At 30.9% G+C, this 22,867-nt stretch overlaps 1 protein-coding gene across 2 annotated transcripts; it reads right to left on the bottom strand.

Annotated features, from left to right (window-relative positions):
- Positions 1–4,895: 4,895 nt before the first annotated feature.
- On the bottom strand, positions 4,896–11,272 carry LOC111039124 (M-phase inducer phosphatase 3-like). 2 transcript variants are annotated; one of them, XM_022322452.1, is made up of 11 exons: positions 10,812–11,272; positions 9,808–10,015; positions 9,251–9,281; positions 8,994–9,159; positions 8,700–8,815; positions 8,496–8,631; positions 8,299–8,430; positions 7,933–8,230; positions 6,416–6,584; positions 6,170–6,355; positions 5,132–5,408 (listed from the first exon to the last, which is right to left on the bottom strand). In XM_022322452.1, exons 2-11 carry the CDS (start codon positions 9,962–9,964, stop codon positions 5,132–5,134), a joined length of 1,668 nt encoding a protein of 555 aa, XP_022178144.1. In that variant the 5' UTR covers positions 9,965–10,015; positions 10,812–11,272. The 2 variants fall into 2 exon arrangements, with proteins under 2 accessions (XP_022178145.1, XP_022178144.1); XM_022322453.1 differs by lacking the exon at positions 10,812–11,272 and having other exon boundaries at positions 4,896–5,408; positions 9,808–9,964.
- Between the last annotated feature and the right edge of the window lie 11,595 nt (positions 11,273–22,867).

Below are 22,867 nucleotides of genomic sequence, written 5' to 3'. Positions count from 1 at the left end.
AATTATTCCTTTAACATTAGAGACACGTTAACCATTTAATACAACAACTATTATAGGTATTCAAAGATTTATTGAAATTTGTACAATAATAGATTTGTAAGTTGAAGTTGTAAACAAGCTCAAGATTTGAACTAATGTCACAAAAATACCTACTAAATAGTCAATACCACAGTTGTATACCTACCTACTTTAGAATCTAAATAACCATGGTCCATGGTATATATTAACAGTTAGGGGAGATGTAAATATGTATTCCGCATGACATTTTAAATGTGAAAAAGTTATAAGATATTAAAATCAGAACTTACATTCTAAAGTTCTGGAGCAGTAAAAATGTTTCAATCTTCATCAATATTATAATTTCTGGTAGAAAATCTATAGTTGGTACTTTGGAAAGTCAAAAATAAAAAATTCTTCATACTTTTCTCAATAATTGTAAAACACTTGAATTTTCACTCAAAATCACTAATCAGTATTTGACACTTTGTCAGATCTCGACTTTATTTTGTTTTAATTCATAAACTTTACTAATAACATTTATAACTTATAACACAAGTATAGTCATAGAAAAAAGATTATAGTTTAGTACTGAAATTCTTAAACGTCCCCACTACTGCCAACTGCCTACAACTGGAGCCCCACTACCTGCGGGAAGCACTGTGCGCCCCTCTAGTTTTGTTTACATATTCCTTGCTCCAACACTAAACGATTTTTGAAAATAAAATATGTTGAGTTAACATGTCGAACCAATGATTAAAAATGTTAAAATTGTGTACCCAATACCTTTTAATAAAATATTTTAATTCCTATCAAAGTTAAATATTCATAATATAATTTTTCACTTCTGCCGTGTTCACTGACACACGCATTTTTTTTTTTTATAGGCTTTTGAATTTTAGGCTGACAAGTGACAGACTGATTCCCCGTTGAAAATCTTTTTCCATATGATCTTATGTTTTACCATTGAATTCAAAATTTAACTCACCCATTGAAATGTTCCTTTTCTGCAATGACATGGTACGCTGACTCCTATATACACTATACAGCAGAGTGGTTACTTTTCTTCTTGTTCACTATTTAATTTGTATTTTTAAATAATGAGAACAATGAGTTTTATATTTTGAACGTAGTACCTACAGGCACGTAATTTAACTATTTAAGGGGGGTGGAAGTGGCAATCGTCATTCCCAATAAGAACGTATTTCAGTAACTGATTGATAAAAAAATTGAATTTTCATTATGAATTTCCGTTAAACGCTCCCCCCTATAAAAAAAAGCATAAGCACATATGTAACTCCCCCCAACATTTTTGCATAACAAATCAAAGGGTGTTTTCGATTTTAGTTGTCCGAGCGAGTGAAGCAAATGAGTGACCCCACCTGATACATATGTGCGTATAAAAAACCCAACATTTTACACTAGGTAAAAATAAAATGTTCATGAAAATCAAAGGCACACCCAAGGGGGTGGCTAACGGGCTTTAGCCCCCCCCCCCCAAATGGCTAGCCCCAAAACATTTTATTAGGTTTATTGACAATTGATATTTGACTTTAAATAATTATAAAAAAAAGTATCAACTATCGAAATTTAAACAATAGGTATAACATAATGTCATAATATTATATTATATTTATACCTGTCATTCCGGGCCACGAGAGAGACCTCTGTTGTTTATTATTATCGTCGCGACGTCGTTAGTTGAAACTGTGTACTGTGTAGGATACCGCCATACCGGAAACGTCTAGATTATACATTTTTATCGATACAATTTAATTTATCTCAAACCGCTATGCTTCATATTCACAGAGAAATCGATGTTCAAACTTCAGAATTACTCTCAATAATGGGGAAAAAATGACTAAGGCGTCTCAACTTTATAAGGTTGTAAACAAGCTTTAAGATTTCTGTACATATTTCAAAATAAATACTGCCTATTAATATTACAATTTTTTGAATTTAGCCCCCCCCCCAAAAAAAAAAATTCTGGGTGCGCCCCTGATGGAAATACGATATTATCATATACTTTTTTCTGCATTACTTATAATAAAAAACTAATCATTTCCGAGAAAAACTTTTGGTCCCTCCACTTTTAAAACGTTGAATTAGATACATGTTACCTAATTTGAAAAAAATCCAAATTTCGAATGGCTGCTAAGCTGAATCTGTTCCAATAATTTTTTCTTCTCAAATCCTCTGCCTTTGTTTATGCCCACAGCCCACCAGCGAAATATAAGTGGGCAATTGGGAAATTCGGAAACTGTTGGGCCGGTTAAAAATGTTTGTCACATTATATAATCAAATTATATAAACAAAATCCTACACGCGCCTATGTGGCTATGTCCTAAGCAGTAAGCTCCAACCCTAAGAACTGTTATGCTGAAAAACAAGTAAGACAAATCTAGACATTAATAAAAAATCGGCTAAATACTAGGCAGTCAGGCAGGTATATACTTATCGATAAGTTGGACTAGTTTAAGAGACGACTGCAGCAGGTTTACGTCCTCGTGTATCGTCTGTCGCCGACATGATGATTATTATGTATAACTGTATAGTTTATAGTGCTAAGAGGGGGGGGGGGCAGGGCCTCCAATCCCAGACATATTATTTCCAAAATGTGTTTAATAATTCTACAGATCCTGATATTACTATATTTCAAATTACATGTATGTCAGATAATATAATATATTATTATACGTATCATTTTGGGGGGCACAAACTAAGGATAGTACTATCTTAGTTCATGGTGGATAGTAATTCCAATATTATAGTTTTACATTAACAAAAAAATTGTGCCCCCTCCCCCCACCAAATCTTTGCTCTGGATCCGTGCCTGCAAGTGGGACTACGGGCCGCCCCCCCCCCCAAGCTCGTACCTTCAAAACATCGTATATTGTTAATAACAAAATTACTAAAAAACATATTATAATATCGAGAAATATGACTCCCCCCCCCTACAATGGATCTGGAGCCGACCCTATATAGGCTGTGGCAAGTGGATGTGGCTGTGGCTGTGTTGGCGTTGAAATAGTTAGTGAACCTTCGTAAACGCGGACTTGGAAATTTTTAAATTATTACTCCCTTGGAAGTGCATGCAAATTAGGCACATAGGACTAGGCACTTCATGGTCCCCTGGTAGCTAGTGTACCCACGGCGCGTGTCACGAAACGGTTATCGTGGTGTACGCCGGTCACGTTTCGCGCGCCAATTTGCGAATTGGAAAACCGACGAAAATATTCGATCTCGTCCCGAGTCTATCGTATGTTAGTATGTATAGAATAAATGAACAATATAGACCCCAGGCGTGTCCGTAGGTCCGGGGCATAGTAGTTTTGGAGATAAATTTGTTTATTTTGAATATGTTATCATGTACGTTTACCTATCGACCGTACAGCATACTGCAAAACTGAACTAATCAATTTAAAATATAACCATTTTAGGTACCTAATTTTATTTTTTTAAATTATTAAACATAAAGAATATATAGGATGTGCTACCTCAAAAATTATATCGGAAATGTGAAAATATTCACCACTCTAAAGTATATGACTTAGTGCAGCAGAATTTAGCCATAATAGTATGCTCATTGTATATTTGTCGTGTCTTATATAGTTATATTGGATGGAAAGTACCAACTTAGAATTTTAACAATATTGCAATAATAACAAAAATTTTGTGGCGCCCCCAATTTAACATTGACCGATTGGCGCCCTAGGCTGTAGCCTATACTAGTCTATTGGTTAATCAGGCCCTGAGTTTTCGAAAAAATCAATTTTGGGTTATAGTGTAACTCTAAAAAAATGACATGAAATTTTCACTGAATATTTGTGTTGGCATTTACACTTAATTGGTTATCTAGTTGTCATACAAGGGACAATATTCTTTTAGAACACGCTAATTACTTGGCAGACCCGTGCAAATTCGGTGCTTTTTTAGAAGTACAAAAGTGATGTAAAACATCGGCAAATGAAAAAAAGAATTAGTTTCAAACTAAATTTCTGTATTTTGAGTAATAACATTACCAAGTTAATACAATAAAAATAAATAATTATCTAAAAATTCAAAATTGCCTACACGCGTATAATTTTTTCTTTTAATAGACTCCTAGCGTAAGTAATGTTTTATAGTAAATATTATTAAAAAAATTGACTTATCTAAAGAAGGAAACAAATTGGTTAAAAATATTAAAACAATTTGTATCCCTCAACCTCAATATATAGAAGACTAAAAAAATAATAAACAAATTCATAAATCTATTGCTAATTGTTATAAAATAGAAACTATTAAATTTATAAAAAATATATTAAAAGCTACTTTTAACTTTTTTTATTGTTTAATGGTTTCTTGAAAAAGATGATAGAGGTGGTTTAAAAGTTATTATAATAATATAATATTGTAATTAACAGCCGATGACATAGATAAATATATTAAAATATAATATAATGTACGTATGATCTCTAAACTATTAATATTCCAGACAAAATATGAAGAAAAAAAAATACATTTTTTAAAAATACTTAGATTTACTACAAATATATACACATTTTACTAACTACACATAAAAATGTAGAATATGGGCAAAGCGATATGAATAATAATAATAATAATGAACACATTCAATAGATTTTCATTCACTTATTTCTTACTTAATTTAATAATGCATTTTAAAAAATAAAATTAATTCTACAAGTCTTTTTTTTTTAATGTTTTCACACCGACTAACATTGTTTTTTTTTAGTTTAATATTTTATAAAAAATCACATTGCACTTAGCAAATATATTAAAATCACACAAACACACGTACATAATAAACTATATGTATTTGATTTTATATTAACGATCTATATCAAATAATTAAAACCACAAAAGCTGATGATTAAATGATAAATATTATATGTTCTTTTTTGGAAACTTAGCTAACAGTGCACTTACTATAATATAGCATCACAAAAGTTTTACAAAATTGCACTGGGATCTAATTTAAGACTTTAACACATCAAGTTTTAAAATAGAAAAAAAATTGGTTAAATGGTTAAAAAGAATAAAAATAAAACGCAAAAAAAAAGTAATCAAATACAAATCAATAAAAAAAAAATCTCAACACTTATTTACATGAAAGAATACGTAAAAGAGATTAATTAAAACCCAATCGTTTGAGCGTGTTTTTTCCAGCTAATCGTGGCGCTGCATCATTGTGACAAGCCCATGTTTTTGCTTTGGACCTGAACTTTCTTAATTCTGATGTATGGGCAGGATCATACATTGACCGATAGCTAGACGGCACACACAAATTACTGTGTTGACTGTAAAATTTACAGTATCCACCATCAAGCAAATACATTTCTGGATAGTCCAAGTAAGGATAGCACATACTGTTCTTTTGCCTATCAGCATTACGTAAATACCGTGACCTACACAGTAAACAAAACAAGTTATTAATTTATTTGGTATACTTAAAAAAAATGTGAAATAGCTCCACCATATTTAATTAGTACTTAAAAAGAAAGTATATAATTATTAATTAAAATCACCTTAATAATTGTATTATAAGAGAACAGTGGATTAAATTTAAGATTTTTAGGATTAATATAACCATATATTGGTGTATATTTCATTATTTAAACTATTGTTGCATTGGTTAAGTATATAACTTTTTAGTAGCTAATTATTTTAGAGATTTTTGAAAAGTTATAAATAGTTAAACAAAATAACTTTACTGTTAATAAATCATTATTACTAAAGTCAGGACTCTATGTCCTTAAAGAGCTTAATATATTCCATCTAATATTTTAAGAATATCTCTTGTTGTCACTCTAAGTTGAAATAGGTATGTGTTAGCATTTCTTATCCCTTGTTAAGTTGATATACTCAAAAAAAACTGACTTTACTTATACTTTCTTCGGCGAGAGAACACTATTTGGGCCAACCAAAATAATAGACTTAAAATTATTTTTATACCTATGCTCTGTCCAGTGAGAACAAACCGATTCTGTGCATACCCATGCGACACCCTAGACATAGGGGAACTGGATTTGATAGTAGGGTGATGAGAAAGTTGCACAGAATCTGCTCATTATCTTACTGGACAGAGCACAGGTATATAAAATAATTTAGAGTCTATCATAATAATTAATAAACAATAAAAATATTAAATACATAAAATAATACTCACAAACTTGGGCCTCTTTCTGATGAAAATTCACAGTGAAATATCAAAACATTTCTCTTCGCATTAATTTTATCAGTTTTGTGAGATTTTTTACCCAACTTGTCATCAGTATAATCTTTAAAGAGTTGCTCTTTAGTAAATATGTTGATTGCGCCTCTTATATGACCACCTTCATACTCGTAAGGATATCTACAAATAAAATCAATTAATAAATAAAAACACAACTTTACTTCAAATTATTTGAATTACCTGCAATCTATTATTAGATAGGAGTCGATACAGTCATTGAACGAGCCCTCCAATAAATGAGCTAATGTATCAGGAGATATGCTACGTAGATCTGCATGACGACCAAGTGATAACAAAGGCAATATAAATGATTGACTGAAGTCACCAATTAAATTTGATGCATTATCCTCTGAGAAAAAAAAATAATATTTAGACATTTTAACACTAAAAGAATATTATGTGGTTTAAACACTAGAAACCAAACAAATTATTTATGATAATTAATACTTGGGTCAGAGAGAGAAAACAAACTCTCGCATCCTCTTAATTATAAGCATTTAAAATATAGGTTAACTGAAAGCTGTGGGTTTACCTCAAATTGGCGGTAATTATTCATCTTATATAAACTTTAATTAAATGTGACTAAATAAAAACTATTAATTAAATAAATACAAATCAAATAATACCAATTATATAAACCAAATTACACATATTATCACTTTTTTACTCTCACACATACGGCCTATCTAACATTTATCCATGAAAAAATAAACTAAACAAAGTATTACATGTTTAATATTAAGGGGCCTCCTTTTTTGCTTAAAAACATGCCTCAAAAGAAAAACTCTCCAGCCTTGTAGAACTATCTGATTTCAATATATTTTTTTTTTTTTTTTTGAAAGAGAAATACTTCTTACAGGGTGCATTGGACTTGGATTTTTGAAATCACATTTCTAAACAATGTGATAGGATTTTGAATACTACCAATTTCCACAAACTTTTGTTATTTTTATAATGTTTGATTTAAGCTAAATATTTGAAAATAGAAGTTCAATGCACTCCGTAGAAAGTTATCTTCTAACAAAAAAAACTAATCAAATCTACCACTCTACGATGCATGAAAATTTTTCCTGTAAAGAGTGTTTTGTGCAGTCACGCTTTTGCCTAACCTTTGGTCGGCAGTGCCGTCGACATGCGTGCAGTGCGTAGATGGCTCGGTACCCGCATACAATCACACTCACACTAATTATCATTGACGACTAACACTAATGCCATGGGCGGCAGCGACTAAATTGCTTATTGCCTAAACATTGCCCCATTAATAAAGACCCACGAGCAGGCCCCTTAATAATTCTTAAGTGTGCTATATTGTAGCACTTCTTACGTCTATTTGATGGTTTTTCATTATTTAATGTTACGTACAATATTTTTGAAATATAAGTCAAAAACTGGAAAGTAAAAACTACTATTAACACTATTTTTGATAATACTTATTATGTTAAAATTTGAGTATTAATATTTATATCACATTTTTATAAAATATATTCTGCATTAGAGTACAAACAAGAATAAAAATCGGACAAAAATATTTTTTAACTATATAATTGACTAAAGAAAATGAGTGTGGTGGATTATATCATCCTAAATAAATTTCACAAAATTCTTATAATTTAAACTTTTCAATTAATGTATTTACTTTGTTATAATTTCAATCCAACAATATTGATTAGTTTTCAATGTACTAGTGGATTACTTACCTTTCTCAAATGCAGCTTTTATTGTGGCTTCATTAGTTGAAAATGACCTTCGAAGCTTAGAAACACTATTTTTGCAAAATCCATAGTCAAAGAGTGTTGTTTTCTTGTGTGATACAGGAGCAGTTAAAGAAGTATTTCCAGTGTCTAATCTTGGAGAATTAAATGACATTGAAAGATCTACATTGGGCTTTAACCGTTTGGATACAATTGATTTCTCAGAAGGACACTCAAATTCATTAAATAATTTACGTTTTTTCACAACAACATCAGTGTTTTTAATTTCTCCAAGAACAAAATCCTATTTGGAAGAAAATACAATGATAAATTGAAAAAAAAATTATATGCATAAATAAAATAATTACTTACAACTTTTCGAGGTGTCTCTGAATCATATTTAGAATTTCTCCGTTTGACAATAGGTTTAATTATTGGTGATTGAAAGGCACGAATATCTCCATCGATCAAAGTATTAAATTCACAAGGAAGTGAATCTTGAGACTTCAACCATGAATAATAATTTAATTATAGTACTAAAATATAATGTATTCTTATTTATTATTTACCAATCTTGCTGGAGAATTAACATTGTCTAAAAATGGATCATCTATTTCTGGGATTCCTTTGTGACAAACAACTAAATCTGATCGAGGAACATTTAATGATGAATTTTTCTTTTCAATCACAATTTTGGGTTCAAATCTTCAAACACAGTAAAATATATTATTCAGTTGAAAATAAAAGTTAAATTACTGATTATAGATAATTACCTGTTTAATGATCTAGAATCTTCAGAGAGCACTGAAAAAAACCCACTGTCTTGGGAATTAGGATCATGATCTTCTAATGGGTGACGACCTCTTGTATTACGACCGTGCATCAAGAACTACAAAGTAGGTAATACAACATAACTATTATTTACTAATACAATAAGAATATATTAAAAATATTATTTCAATTAAGTATTTCAAACAAATTTAATTGGTAATAATAAATTACTAGTTAGGTACTACAAATAACTTATTAGAATAAAAGTTTAAATAATTATTAAAAAATAAAATTACAGTTGGACTTGATTGGGATGGTGATAAAATTGATTTAGAGACCATCGTATCCATACATTTAGTTGTGTTTTCTTTCTCAACTGGACTGTTTATCATTTTTTGAAGCATCAAACAACATTTGAATGTTGGACTTTCATTAATATTTTTTGAACTTCCTTTAAATAATCTTTAATAGTATAATATAAAGTTAATTAAATAGGTATATAAGTCACATAAATATTTAAAATAGAACAAAAATCTATAAAAATATTATTTACCTGGTATTCGATGAGCTGTTGAAATCATGATCTATTGTTTTGTTTATAAAATTGAAAATAGGAAATCATTTTAATTAAACAAAATATGCAACAATAAAATTATTTAAACACATATCATTCAAAAATCAATATATCCCTATATATCTTAATAGGTAATCAAAAAAAATAAATTTATTAAAATATAGTAATAAATGACAACAACATATTTGTATATAAAAGCATTCAAGAGGGATATTTATCCAAAACGAAAAATAGAGAGAAAGAGACATGGGCGAATAGAAATTATTATTAATGTATGTAATATTAAATATGGAATTTAAATTTAAAATAAAATGTTGATTTTACTAAGTAGATATGGATATGTTGAAACATTTTGAAACCTTAACAAAATATGATGGTTGTAGTGTATACAATGGTAATTACAAAATAGATATTAACCATGTATATAATTAGGTAAAAAAAGAATCAAATGGTTAGAAATAGATATTATGGTATTGATCAATTTGAATTAAAAAATCACATTATTTAATGGTTTTTAATAGAACATTTAAATTTACCGTGGAGTATGTTATCATAACATTTTTTTGGAGTTTCACTAGGTTCAGATAATGTTAGTTTGCGTCTGACTGTTAGTGATGTTCCTAGACAATTAGCTAAATGTGTTATTGGTGATGGGACTTCTTGGATTGGTGCTCTATCATTGAATGAACTCATTTTAACACTTGTTATTTACTGACAATAATGTATATGAGTAGGTAGTATAAACTGTAAAATAAAACAAGAAATTTAATGATTTCATAATGATTAAGTAGAAACACAAATACATTATAATATGTAATTACTTTGGTAATTACTAGATACTTAATAGATTAAGTAAATTAATATAATTTGGCTAATGGCTACTGCCTACATATTGTTAAATGGGATTTTAATTCATAATACCTTCAATTTCTACAACTAAACACATACAACTGTAATATAAACCGAGAAACAAACAAAATTGATTTTAAATTTAGTTTACTTATGGTAAGTACCTAGCTAAAATCTACCTAGTAGTTACACAGCTGCAGCTGTGTCAAAGATATTTTGTAAATCAGAAAGGTGCTCTTATAAATAAGATTAGGTCATAGTGCCACACCATTGACTATGTAAGCTTATCAGCCAGTTATGAATAATCGTGTATTATTATGAACGAACAAAAAAAATCTAAGCAAGCCATCAACAGAGAATTAATTTAGATATGTTGTAGGAACATTTTTTATATTGTATATGGATACAGTTATTGACACTGGCAGTCGAGTGCACACCAGACGTGTAGAAGAACAAAACAGAAAAGTCAAGCAAAACATTAGGTGGAGGCAAAAGAAAGAGTGCCAATGACCTATAGCATGTGTCTTTGACACCTAGGTATTAGGTGAACCTAGGCATACGTGTGCTCATGTTTATATTTAAGGTCAAATCAATTCGGATGCAAACGGGACAAGCGGAACTACATTTCCGGTTCGAGATTCGCACGGACTAGGTAACTGTATAGCGCAGTTTTCCGTAACAATATACTCACTGTTTACAACGTCAACTGCTGCTGCTGCTGCTGCTGCTGCTGCTGCTGCTGCTTCCACACAAACCGATGACCGGCGAACGACACATCGTTTCGTCGGGCGACAACACCAACCGTCGGAGAGTCCAGCCGTCGTCGTTAACGATTCTCACGGGTGGTGCAGGTGGGCCCGCAAAAACGATTGCGAGAAAAAGAAAAACGTGAAAAAAACTATACTCGGTGGCGAAACGACGAAAGAACTCAGAACCGGACGGCCGCCGTTGGACGATATAATATTATTATGTTATTGCGAGGTATTAACAATAATATTACAACGGCAACGCTCGGGCCGGTCCGCTTCGGTTTTTTTTTTCAAAAAATTTAACGGGCGACGTGGCTACGGCGGCGGCTGAGGTGGTGGTGGTAGCTGCTGCGCCTCGGGCCTATGATCATCAGTATGAACCGGCCGTGAGTATGGTCAGACGGGCCAAGCTACGGGCCGCAGCCACCAGGTAGCGTCGCGGTCGCAGTCGGCGGGGACGACCGACCGTATGTCGTCGTGTCGTCACGGACTCACGGTCGCGGTCGTCGGCGGGCCGACGCGGGGCGGGGGATCGCGCACAAAGACTACACAACTCGGTTCGCGGCGTTCGCGCTTTTCCGCCGTCGGTTCGACAACCCCTAGCTGCGACGGACCGTGGACGTGTAGGTACCTACACGGCTATTATCATTATTATTATTATTATTATTATTACTATAAATTATTGTACAATTTTATGCGTTTCGCAATAGCGCGCGTGCTGCTCGACCGCGCCAATCCGTTACCGCGTTAATGGTAGCATCGTACAATGCATAGGGAATTAGGGACCCACCATGTGGCATGTGACGTTTTTTATTTTTCGCCAATCACCCGCACGCCTCTGTACCGTATTGTAGTAATATAATATTAAGCATGGCCTTTTCGACGTCGCGGCCGAGCGTAGGTATACTCGTTTCCACCGCGGTATATTCATCATGCCGCAGTTTCAAAGGGTGAGGCCATACATATAGGGGCTGAGTGTGCAGCCGGGCTCGAAATCCATATGTATTAGGATTTGGGGGTGCCAGAATCGTGGATATACGTAAATGCACGCGGTACACCTAACTTATCACGATAATATTGCGTGTTGAAGTCGCACTATAGTACAGTATACATAATCATAGAGAGTAAAACATGCCGACTACATACAATATAGAATTATATCGTTGAATCAGAAATCGAAAAAATAAATTGCCATGAATATCGTCATTAGCACATAAACGAGACTACCTAATGCAGTATACCTATCGTTTATAAAATTAGGAAATCTAATATTCTAGTCTATAGATCGGAATTTCGGGAGTACTATGGGCTGAAATACCTCTGAAAAAGGCTACTGAAAGCCGACTAGGCTGCACGTAATCGTTTAAAAGTAGATATAATATAATATATTGGCATGTCGACGCGAAATTATTAACCGCGTACTCGCATGATCACGTCATATCATAACAGTCATTGTATATTTAATCAACGATCATATAGGTACTATAATACTAATATAATGTGTCCGTGATAAGTTTTTAGCCTTATGTCTAAGGTACCTAACCTTAATAATAATTAAGTATAAACTATATTATTACCTCATTTTCAGACAAAATCGTAACTTAAAACTTAAATTCATCACGTAAAATAGCAGGTTTGCAGACATATTGTATAGTTGAATAGTTCGACATACCTATATCATCCTAGTTAACTCTTCGTTTTATTTATTTTATTCGTTTACAATTAAACGTACAGATGTATGTACTGTATTGCAATTTGCAGTCTGTACAGTAAGTATTATAGTCTGTATAATTTCCCTGTGTAAATTCACCACAAAACACTTTCGCAATCATAGATGTCTATAGTAATTATAAATGAATAGAGTAATAGCTGCAGTATATACAAATATGCACAAAACCAGACACCAGTGATAACCGAATAACCGATAATTTAGTATAATTTATAATATAGTTTTTTCTTGCTGATACGTATAAAATAATAATGATTGCTAGTTGATAGCACTCGATACGGCTATATCTATTAGAACTATAATATATAATATGTAGTATGTAATTTACGCATTTGGTGACCTAAATTATTTTAACTACATAACAAAGTAATATTGTATGAGTATTGAGTAGGGAATACTTGAAATTGTAATAGACCTGTGCCCGTTCGACTTTTGATATCATAAGCATACAAAATCATCGTGAGGCAGCAGTCTAATGAGTAATGAATGACTAATGAGTAACATTATGACGATTGTCGATTATACAAAGACGATAATAATCATTTCGTACTAACAATAACAACAACAACAACAATAAAAAAAATTTCGTTTAGTAAACGATACGAAATACATGTTATATACACATTGTACGTATAATTGTATTTACATTACTTCGATTGAAATAGTTATGATATAATATGCTTACCGCTATAGCACTGCGCAGAGCACTTTTAAATATTAATTTCTAACTATTATTATAATGAATATAATGTTATGTTGAGATGTGTTTTTTCCACTGTAATAATCGTAGACGAACTCGACGTACAATAAAAAAACTCGTCTTTGCGTGGGTCGATCGTAATAGCAATATTAATAATAATAATAATAATAATATATGGTTCCATTTTTAACGAGTAACAGCACTTGTGACGACGTCGTTCCAGGAGTAGTGTTATACATACATACATAACATATTGAATGCATTTATATATATTAATATGTTATGTATATACTGTTGTACATACGATATGGTCTCGGACATATCACGTATATATTATAATACATACCTCACCTCCTACGGTTCCTTACGAACAGTTTTTTACCCAACGCGCGCTTAATCGAACGACTTCAGGACTCGCATCCGATTACCTTTCTATACCTTTCTTCGCATACCTATATAATATGTTATATTTAATATGTACTTAGTATTATATACGTCGTGGGTTAGGCCTTATAGTGAAACACCCATTATTATAGTAACATTGCGCTGCTATGTGATACGAGACGCATGCGTATTACTGTGATTATTTTCAAACGCGTCGTCACGAAAAATACGTTAAGATGCATGTTGTACATATATATAATAGAGGTACCTGCATACTTATAGCTGCAGCATAATAGCAGTGCAGCGTTGTGATCGTGGGCGTATGTATGCCTATAGGTATATAGAATATAAATTGTATACACGAAATACGTATATTTTACGACCAGAACGGAATCGCTGCGGAATTTCGAGAGAAAAAAGTACATAATAATTTATAAATGGTATATACAGGTATTGTGGGTGCACTCCGTGACAATAACACACATATTATACGCATATATCGTTGTCCAGATCCAAAAAAAGGCCGACGATATATTATTATATTTATGCACATCGCTCGGAACTCGCCGGGCATATTATACGTGCCATATTATATATAGAATTATACAATATGTGTCAAGTATATATATATGGGACGCGGACGATGTGTGACAACGTACAATGTAGGTACATATGTAGTATAGGTGTATAGGTAATACATTACATTATGTTATAATCTAAAAGATTTTAACGGCGTGCGAGGCGACTGCGAGCGTATAATATAACAAGCTTTGGGGGAGGTCGTCAGAAAGAAACCGTTTTTTTTTTTGAAAAAATTTTCCCCGAACCACATATGGACCTTAAAATCAAACATATATATATATATGAATATGTATAGGTATTATATCGGGTGCGTCTTGGCCTCGAGGGTGAACGGGAGCGGTATCAGGGTATATAGATATATTTGGGGTGACCGAACGAGAACGACGGCGCGGGCGCCTTGTATAATAAACATACGAATATAGGAACGACAAGGGTAGGTAATATATTATTATATGTAGTCAGGACTTACGAATACGCACCGGTACGGGTGTTTTACAGTGTGTGTGTGTGTGTGTTATAGGGGTGCGGTGGGACTACTCGGGGCACGTAGGTAGTCGCACTAACACGTGTATAAATATATATATAATATTATATATCATATGCGTGTGTGTGTCGTATATACAAAGATTTCGTTGGACGGCTTATAACAATCGGACTGCAGACGGTTATTTTTCAAATGTGATTTTTTCGGTCAAGGCATAAACGTCGAAATACCGACGTTGATCTTACTCTTACATAGGTTTATTCCTTATTTAATATAAATAAACTTAATCCTTATATATTGTGTATTTATACATATAATATGTATATATTGTATATACCTACACCATTTCCTCTTAATAGGTTACATTTTATCCTACGTAAACGCTTTTATTACTTTATAGACACGACATTTTATCCATAAACCTACGTATCATTTATTCATATTATAATATAATAAGTAATCGAAGTTAATATAGATAAAAAATATTAATTCAGTTATGATTATCTGTTATGTATAGGTGTCTATACGTTAACAGGCAACAGCACTCGGATTGGTTAATCTTTATCTAAATATGGCTATAGGTATATAAAACAATTTAACATTTATAGATATTAGCTATAATATATAGGTATATAAAAAATGAGAATACTAGGTTTTTGCAGATAAATATTTGACCAAATAATATAAATTTTTATAATTAATGATCGAATATAAGCTAAGACGTATTTCAAAATTAATATTATTATACCCAATATTTTAATAATAAATAATACCTACATAGCACATAATTTATATATTATATATATATCCTACGTAAAAGTAAATTACCTAAAAACTAAAAATTATAATTTTCAAGGAAATTTTCATTTTATAATAACATTACTATAAAAGTATTAAATAATTAGTTAATGTTAAGTTAACTCTTGGCCAGCAGGACACTCGGAAGTTTGTACATATACGCATTAAACGTAGATGAGAAATTGGTTCACGCACGTATATGTCGTATAAACAATAATATACTGCTGAGTGTTGGTATACAGTATACATGTAATGTTTGTCTTTTTCGACGTTTCCGGTTCAGCAAAGTTATTACTTCACTTGAGCGCTAGTGCGTGCGTATTAAACCATAATAATTTAACAATATTATCATGTAGGTACCTACCATATATTATATTTAACTCGAAACCCGCCGATATAAATAATAAAATGTCATATATATATATATTTTTTTTTATAAAATATTTCTCATTTAGACATTATACATTTACACATAGTAATAATGTAGCTACTGTTTTGGTATGAATATTTTCATTATTGACGTTGAAATATTAAATGTATAGACACGTTAATACGTCATGTTAAAACTTATGAGCACATTACAAAATTATTAAATAAAAACATGTGTTTTCTGAACGTTATTTGGTCGTTTTTAGCATTTTTTTTATTAGCTACTAACAATTAAATATAGGTAATGTATTAATATTACAATTTACAGTTTACAATTTATTATAAATTATAGTAATAAATATAACAGTATAATGCTATCTAAATATCTAATCAATGCTATTCTATACTACATAACTAAAGACAAATTTGGAAGTTGTGAAGGCATTTTATCAGTTATATGTTTGTGTAGATACATAACTCGTTAAAAATAAGACAATTATATTTGTAGACGAGAAAATATTGCAACTAACAAGTAATAACCTACAACGTAAATCGACAATAAAAGAAAAATAACAAATATAGTACTGCTGTATAAGTATATATATACGTAATACCGCCTATACAAGTTATATTCTCATGTGTTCTAAAATACCATCATCCCCAATTTATTATTATAAGGGTGGATCCAAATAGGGTAGGGAATAATATAGGGTCTATGACCGCTCACTATTCATTTTCGAATTGTAAAAGAAACCCTTTCGCTTTAATTTATATGTTATTTAATTATGGATTAATAAAATACCCAAACACTGCCAATTATAAACGTTGGAAAATATTATCGTTTTATATTTATGTACTCAGTGTCTACTACAAAATATAAACAATAAATATATATAATTAATAACTATATGTATACAAAATTAAAAACCTATGACCGCTATATATATAGGCACCAAGCCTGCGAAGTCAATCAAACCGTATAATTATAGTTTGTAAAAATATGCCTCAATTCGCAAAATCCTCAACAAGTAACAGCCCAACCGTCAGTAGGAGAAAGAATAAAGAAACCTTTGAACGCTAAAATAAAAATCCATTTTTGTGTAAATTATTAAATTAATCACATTAAATAATTGAAAAAATGGTAAATAACCTAAGATCTATGGTATAATCTCAGACCGGCAATTAATTTTCAAGTTAAAAAAATGTATTATTTTTCGTCACTCCTAACACACATTAGTAATATGTAGGTATTATTTTATAATCTAAGCATATAGGCTAGTGATTATTATATAAGTGCATCTTATAAAAATAAGTAAATAACTCACTATTCATATTTCTGTTTAGAACCACTTTTGAATTATTTTTGTCTTTGTGTAAAAATTGTATGGTATGCATGTAAACTATAGGTGCATAAATATAAACTCTTAAAAGTTGAATAATAAACCACGAAATTAAAAGTATTTAGAATTATATAGGTGCAACAGGTGATTTCTTTTTATCCCGTCATGTCTTATGATGCGCGTAACAACGAAATTCTGAGAACTAAAAGCATCCATTCAAATCTTTAACAAAACATAACGTTGGTACAAGGGATGAACGACGCTCGAGTGTACGTTGAGCGACAACGGTTTCGAATCAGTGATATTATAATGGTCGGTATTATTTATTTTCTGTAGGTATTAAATGAAATGTACCGACGACCAAAATAATACTCAACATGAACACAAATACATCCATCCGATAATAACATATTATATTATTTGAAAAAAAACTACCTATTTTATTATGTGAAAAGCACAGTATATTATTATTGTTATTTTGATAAACAACTATTTTATAAATTATTAGTATTTTATAGTAATTCCGCACTATTTTAGAGTAAAACTACGGTGAAATGGAATCATATTGTACTAAAAGTACCAATAATATTCACTTATAATTCCATTACGTATATATATATTACCTGCCGATTCGAAAACTATTGTATAGTTGGCCCATCGTTTAGGTGTGTATAGACGTTCAAAAATGTATCGTTAAATGTGCCAAATTTAAATTGAATAAAAACTACAAAGATGTAAAAATCCTTAGTACGTGATATTTTGATATTAACTGCGCAACACACACGAACACGAACAACGAGTGAAACGAAAAACGATTGAAAACTATATTGTATATTTTATACCTATATTGTGAGAAAAAAAAACTTATAAAGGACTCGCAGTCACATTGTTTTTTTTAAATTTATTTTCCACGGTACGATATTGTATAATATTATAGGTACACTCCTCCAGCTATCAAATCGTTATGGAATAATACATTATAATGATGTATTTGCAGTGCACAGTATTGTGTACAATTATATTACACTATATAGGTACCTACAGGACGTATAGGTATAATTTCTCTTTAAGAATAGCATTGTGTTTACTTCGTTATGAATCTATACAGGTGTAAAATCGATATATAGACATAAATATTATATGGTTAGACAATAACTTATATTTTAACATTAATCCTGACAATATAATATATACCTATGTAACGTATTTGTATATAAGAGTGAGTGTGACAACTGTATTGGAGTCGTGGCATCGTAATAGTATATATATATTTAATGTTTGTACATCGCCGTCTTTCAAATTCTTTATACAGACGGAACCTGTGTAAATATTATACCTTAGATATTGTATAAAAACGATAATTATTGTACATGGCCGCACAGGCGTATATTGGAGTTGGGGTACATAATTTATATACTGATATAGACGATATACAGTTATATATACCTATTATATTATCGTGTATTATTCGTGTACAGGATGCGCATCTCGAAAGTCTGACTTATTATTTCAATATGTGAAATAGTCAATACTACATAATTGATACACTCTGTAGTCTCATGCCATATTATATCATTAATATTAAGTGACAAGTGCATAAGTTTAATATCTTATATTATATGAACTAATAATATTATATAATACACTTTCATGTATATATATATAGGTACATATCTACTGATAATTCCAATTATAGTGGTATATGATGATAAAAGAATTAGTCATCGATGTATATAATACGAGTGTCCCTCGTAAAAGAATCATTATGTAGGTATGCAAATAAGTCGAAATAAACTCGTGTCACGAAAACAAAATTATGAAAACCATTACTATTTACTAGTGACACTTATGAATAAAATTTCATCGGATTTTTAATCGTGCGGACAGTGTCAGTATTTACACAGACTACACGTTAACACCGAGCGAAATTCTATATTCAATAGAGCACGAGCGAGTTAAAAATGGTACGCTGGCCGGATGTGGCCCGCGGGCCGCCAGTTGCCCATTCCTATGCTATAGTGGATCAAGCATAAGTTAGGGTGAGCAGCAACATATGGCCGGAAGGTACTTGTCTCAATGTTCCCCTTCCCCGCCACTTACACTCCGAAACTTCTTATTCTTATTTTGCATACAAATCCAATTTCATTGAAATGATAAATTACGAGTTAGGTACGTATATCATTGTGCATGTAAGACACGTGTAAGAATTCCGTAGACATTTACTTGATATAATATACTTATATCTAAAATAATAACTAATAAGCAATAAAATCTTAGCAGGCTTTAAAATCAAGCTTGGAAATCTGAATCCAAAGTCAAGTCTTATAAATCATAACGTTATAATATACAGCCGATAATTTATAATAACGTCTTCAAACATTTTAACAGAATTTTTCAGGTCATGTAAAATTTGTACGTGCAGTACATATTTTGTTTTGTTTATTTATATCTATTTTAACAATTTTATGTATACCAGAATAAAATATAATAATTAATAACTTCAGGTATGCATTTCAGATGTCAAATTAAATACAAAATGATAATATAATATACAGATTAATGTAGATAGTGAAATATAATTTACAAATAATAGCTAATAATATAATTTTAAAAATACTTAATATATAATTAAAATTAATTAAATCGATTTGGCCATCATTAGCTAATCGCATGGTTTTATTGCCACCAGAGCATAATAGTTATTTTTTGTGTTGGAATATAAAAGTCTTGGTAGACCTAGTTCGACAATAAGGGAATTAAAAAATAAAACAATTTAGTACTTCAGGACACTTGATAAATATCCATTAGCCAATTATTACAAGAACTTCAAATCATTAATATTATAAAAGTACAATGAATAATTAGTATACAAGTTAGTTCATACTAATCATACTATTATACTATACTATTTCTTCTGATAGCTTAATTGATATTTTATGGGTACAACACATTAACACTGTCTTATATAGTGAATTAGTGAAAATGGTTTAAGTAGCGATTACCGAATACCACATTTATATGATAAAAATCTGGAAAAACGATTTTGAATTGTTTCAAGGCTTGCATTTGAATATTGGTAGAGGGTAGCCTGACTATAGAATTATATCCTTGAGTAGAACGTATCAATGAAAAATACAATATTTTCTAAGTAATAATGCTAGTAAAACCATGTCTCTTAGAGTCAAAGATAATATCATAGTGTACAATCATATTTTAAATATTTATATGATGCGCATTGAAAGAGAGTGTTGAGTCAAACGTAATACCTTAATCAAGATTTTCAACTATGACACACTAAAGCATAATATTATGCTTATTTAAATAGTAATTATGGGTAAATGGAACACGACAAGACTCGGAGAATGACAACTTTACTTAACGATAAATTATTATATTTACACTAAACTGTTAAGACATTTTAATCATTTTGTAACAACACTGAATTCCCTGGCGATTTTACTAACCAAACGAATTTCATATCATCTGCGAAAAGAAGTTTCCGAGATTTAAGAAAATATAAATCATAAATTAATAAGATAAATAACATAGGAGCCACATGAGAGGAAAATGAACAGAACTAATATTTTTAACCTTGACAATTTTCTTTCTGATAGAGGCATGTGTAATTAACCATGATAAAAAAAAGGATCACAAATTCCCATAGAATGAAATTTATAGAGAGAATGGCGTGGCTTACTTTTTCAAAACCCTTGAAAAAATCCGTAAAAATTACATCAACATCAAGTTGAATATCAAATTCCAAAGCTGCAAAATCATCTAACATGCTAAAGTTAATTGGTTCGTCGATTTATGGATACCAATATTTACCTATTTTCGATTAAATATTGTCATTGTCATAGGTATAATATTATATAATATTAAGCAATGTCTATTGTCTACAATGATAATCAGTACATAAAATAAACAAATAATATTATATTATAGTATGCAGTACCTATAAATGTGCGTATACCAATATTTACAAGTAGAGCTACACTCGTATAAGCGGGGAGAGACAAACGTGTTCGCGTGCAGGCCAATGCAGCTAGCTCGTCTATGAGCTATTGACTGCCTACTCCTATTATGCCGGGTTGCACGAACAATCACTAAACATTTAAGGAATCAATAGTGATGGTCCTTTGAACATGATTTAGTGGCCCATGATTGGTCCATTAAATTTTATTGGACCTTTAAATTATTACATTTTTCATGCAACCCGGCATCAGTATTTTATTATAACGTTAAATTTAATTTTACATAAATTATATTATGCATAATATTATAATATATACCTATACGCGTATCCACCGTGTTGCACCCGGACACATGCCATCACCGAACAGCCGGACAAAGACGGACAGAACCCCGTCCGGTTGACTGCACTCGACCGGGCGTGTAGTTTGCGATTATATAATATATATAGGTATATTATACTCCGTCCTGTATATTGCTTCACCGCGGTATCATTCCTGTATAGTAGAAGAAAAAAAAACGGTCACGATAGTGATACATTTCCGAAAGGCTGGTCCATTTATTATTTTGTGTGCATATACCGCAAGGGAGGTTTTCCCTTTTAGTTTTTATTATCTGCTTTAAGCGGAATCGTCCGTCGCTTGTGCACACACGAAACACGTATATTTTAATTATTATAAACTCAGGTACGTCGTACGTGTCTTGTGTTTGTTTACAGTTGTCGCCGTAACGAACCTCGGGCTATGGCGTGTACGCGTCATATTAGAATAGGCAAAATATTTTTTTTTACAATATTATAATTTAATACGATGTGAACACAGAAACAGATATAATATAATATATCTCTTTGGATATGAGTAGGACATAATATTAAAAATATTATATTATTTTTTATACCGTGGTAAGCGTCACCTGCCTATATTATCATTTATCATGATGGGATATCAGTGACGCTGGCGCAAATGGAAGCGCGCGCATACTGATTGAAGCGGCATTTCTGTTGTTATTCTTATTAACTGTTTGCAACAAAAAATATAGGTACTAGGTAATCATTTTGAAAAAAAAACAAAATTTAAACTCCATTTTATTCAAATTTCTATAAATTATGCATAATTTTAACATTTTATAAAATGGGATGAGTGAAATGGTATTTGGACGTCCCTCCCTAGGATTTTAGCAGTACTGGAGATTCCCCTCCACCGGACTCTCTGAATCATTGGGTATATATTTTTTATACACATAATAATAGGTCGGAAAATAGGTTCTTTGGTTTTAACCGAAATACACAATCATCTATCGACTATCATCATTCATATTATTCAGTGGGTAATGATTGGTAAACCAAAATTATGTAAAAGTATTATTGAATTATAACTATACATTAATATAACAATTTGTAAAATTATTTTCTTATGAAAAAACTCGTAAACAGTACCTACATTTATTTATTTGAATTTGTGATTTGTTTATTGTTTAAGATTTTAATATTTATATTGGTGCATTTTGTATTGCCAATAGTGTTATTATAACCTATTATTTAATTTAATTAATATATTTATATTTATTTGCTTATTTAATTTTATTATTAATTTAATCATTTGTGAATTTATTGATTTTAATTGAATATTATTATTTAATAT

Source organism: Myzus persicae, unplaced genomic scaffold (genome assembly GCF_001856785.1).
Source record: "Myzus persicae strain clone G006 unplaced genomic scaffold, MPER_G0061.0, whole genome shotgun sequence".
NCBI classification, from domain to species: Eukaryota; Metazoa; Arthropoda; class Insecta; order Hemiptera; family Aphididae; genus Myzus; species Myzus persicae.
The sequence above is the reverse complement of the archived record's forward strand: the minus strand, read 5'-3'. Positions and strand labels throughout refer to the sequence as shown.

Bases quoted from the DNA above. Each gene is read 5' to 3' on its own strand.
- LOC111039124 (XM_022322452.1), bottom strand. From the start codon at position 9,964: ATGAGTTCATTCAATGATAGAGCACCAATCCAAGAAGTCCCATCACCA. The intron at 9,160-9,250 runs GTAAATAATATT...ATACTATTAAAG, and splicing joins AACAGCTCATCGAATACCAG to ATTATTTAAAGGAAGTTCAA. The intron at 6,585-7,932 runs GTAAGTAATCCA...TTTTTTTCTCAG, and splicing joins AAAAGCTGCATTTGAGAAAG to AGGATAATGCATCAAATTTA.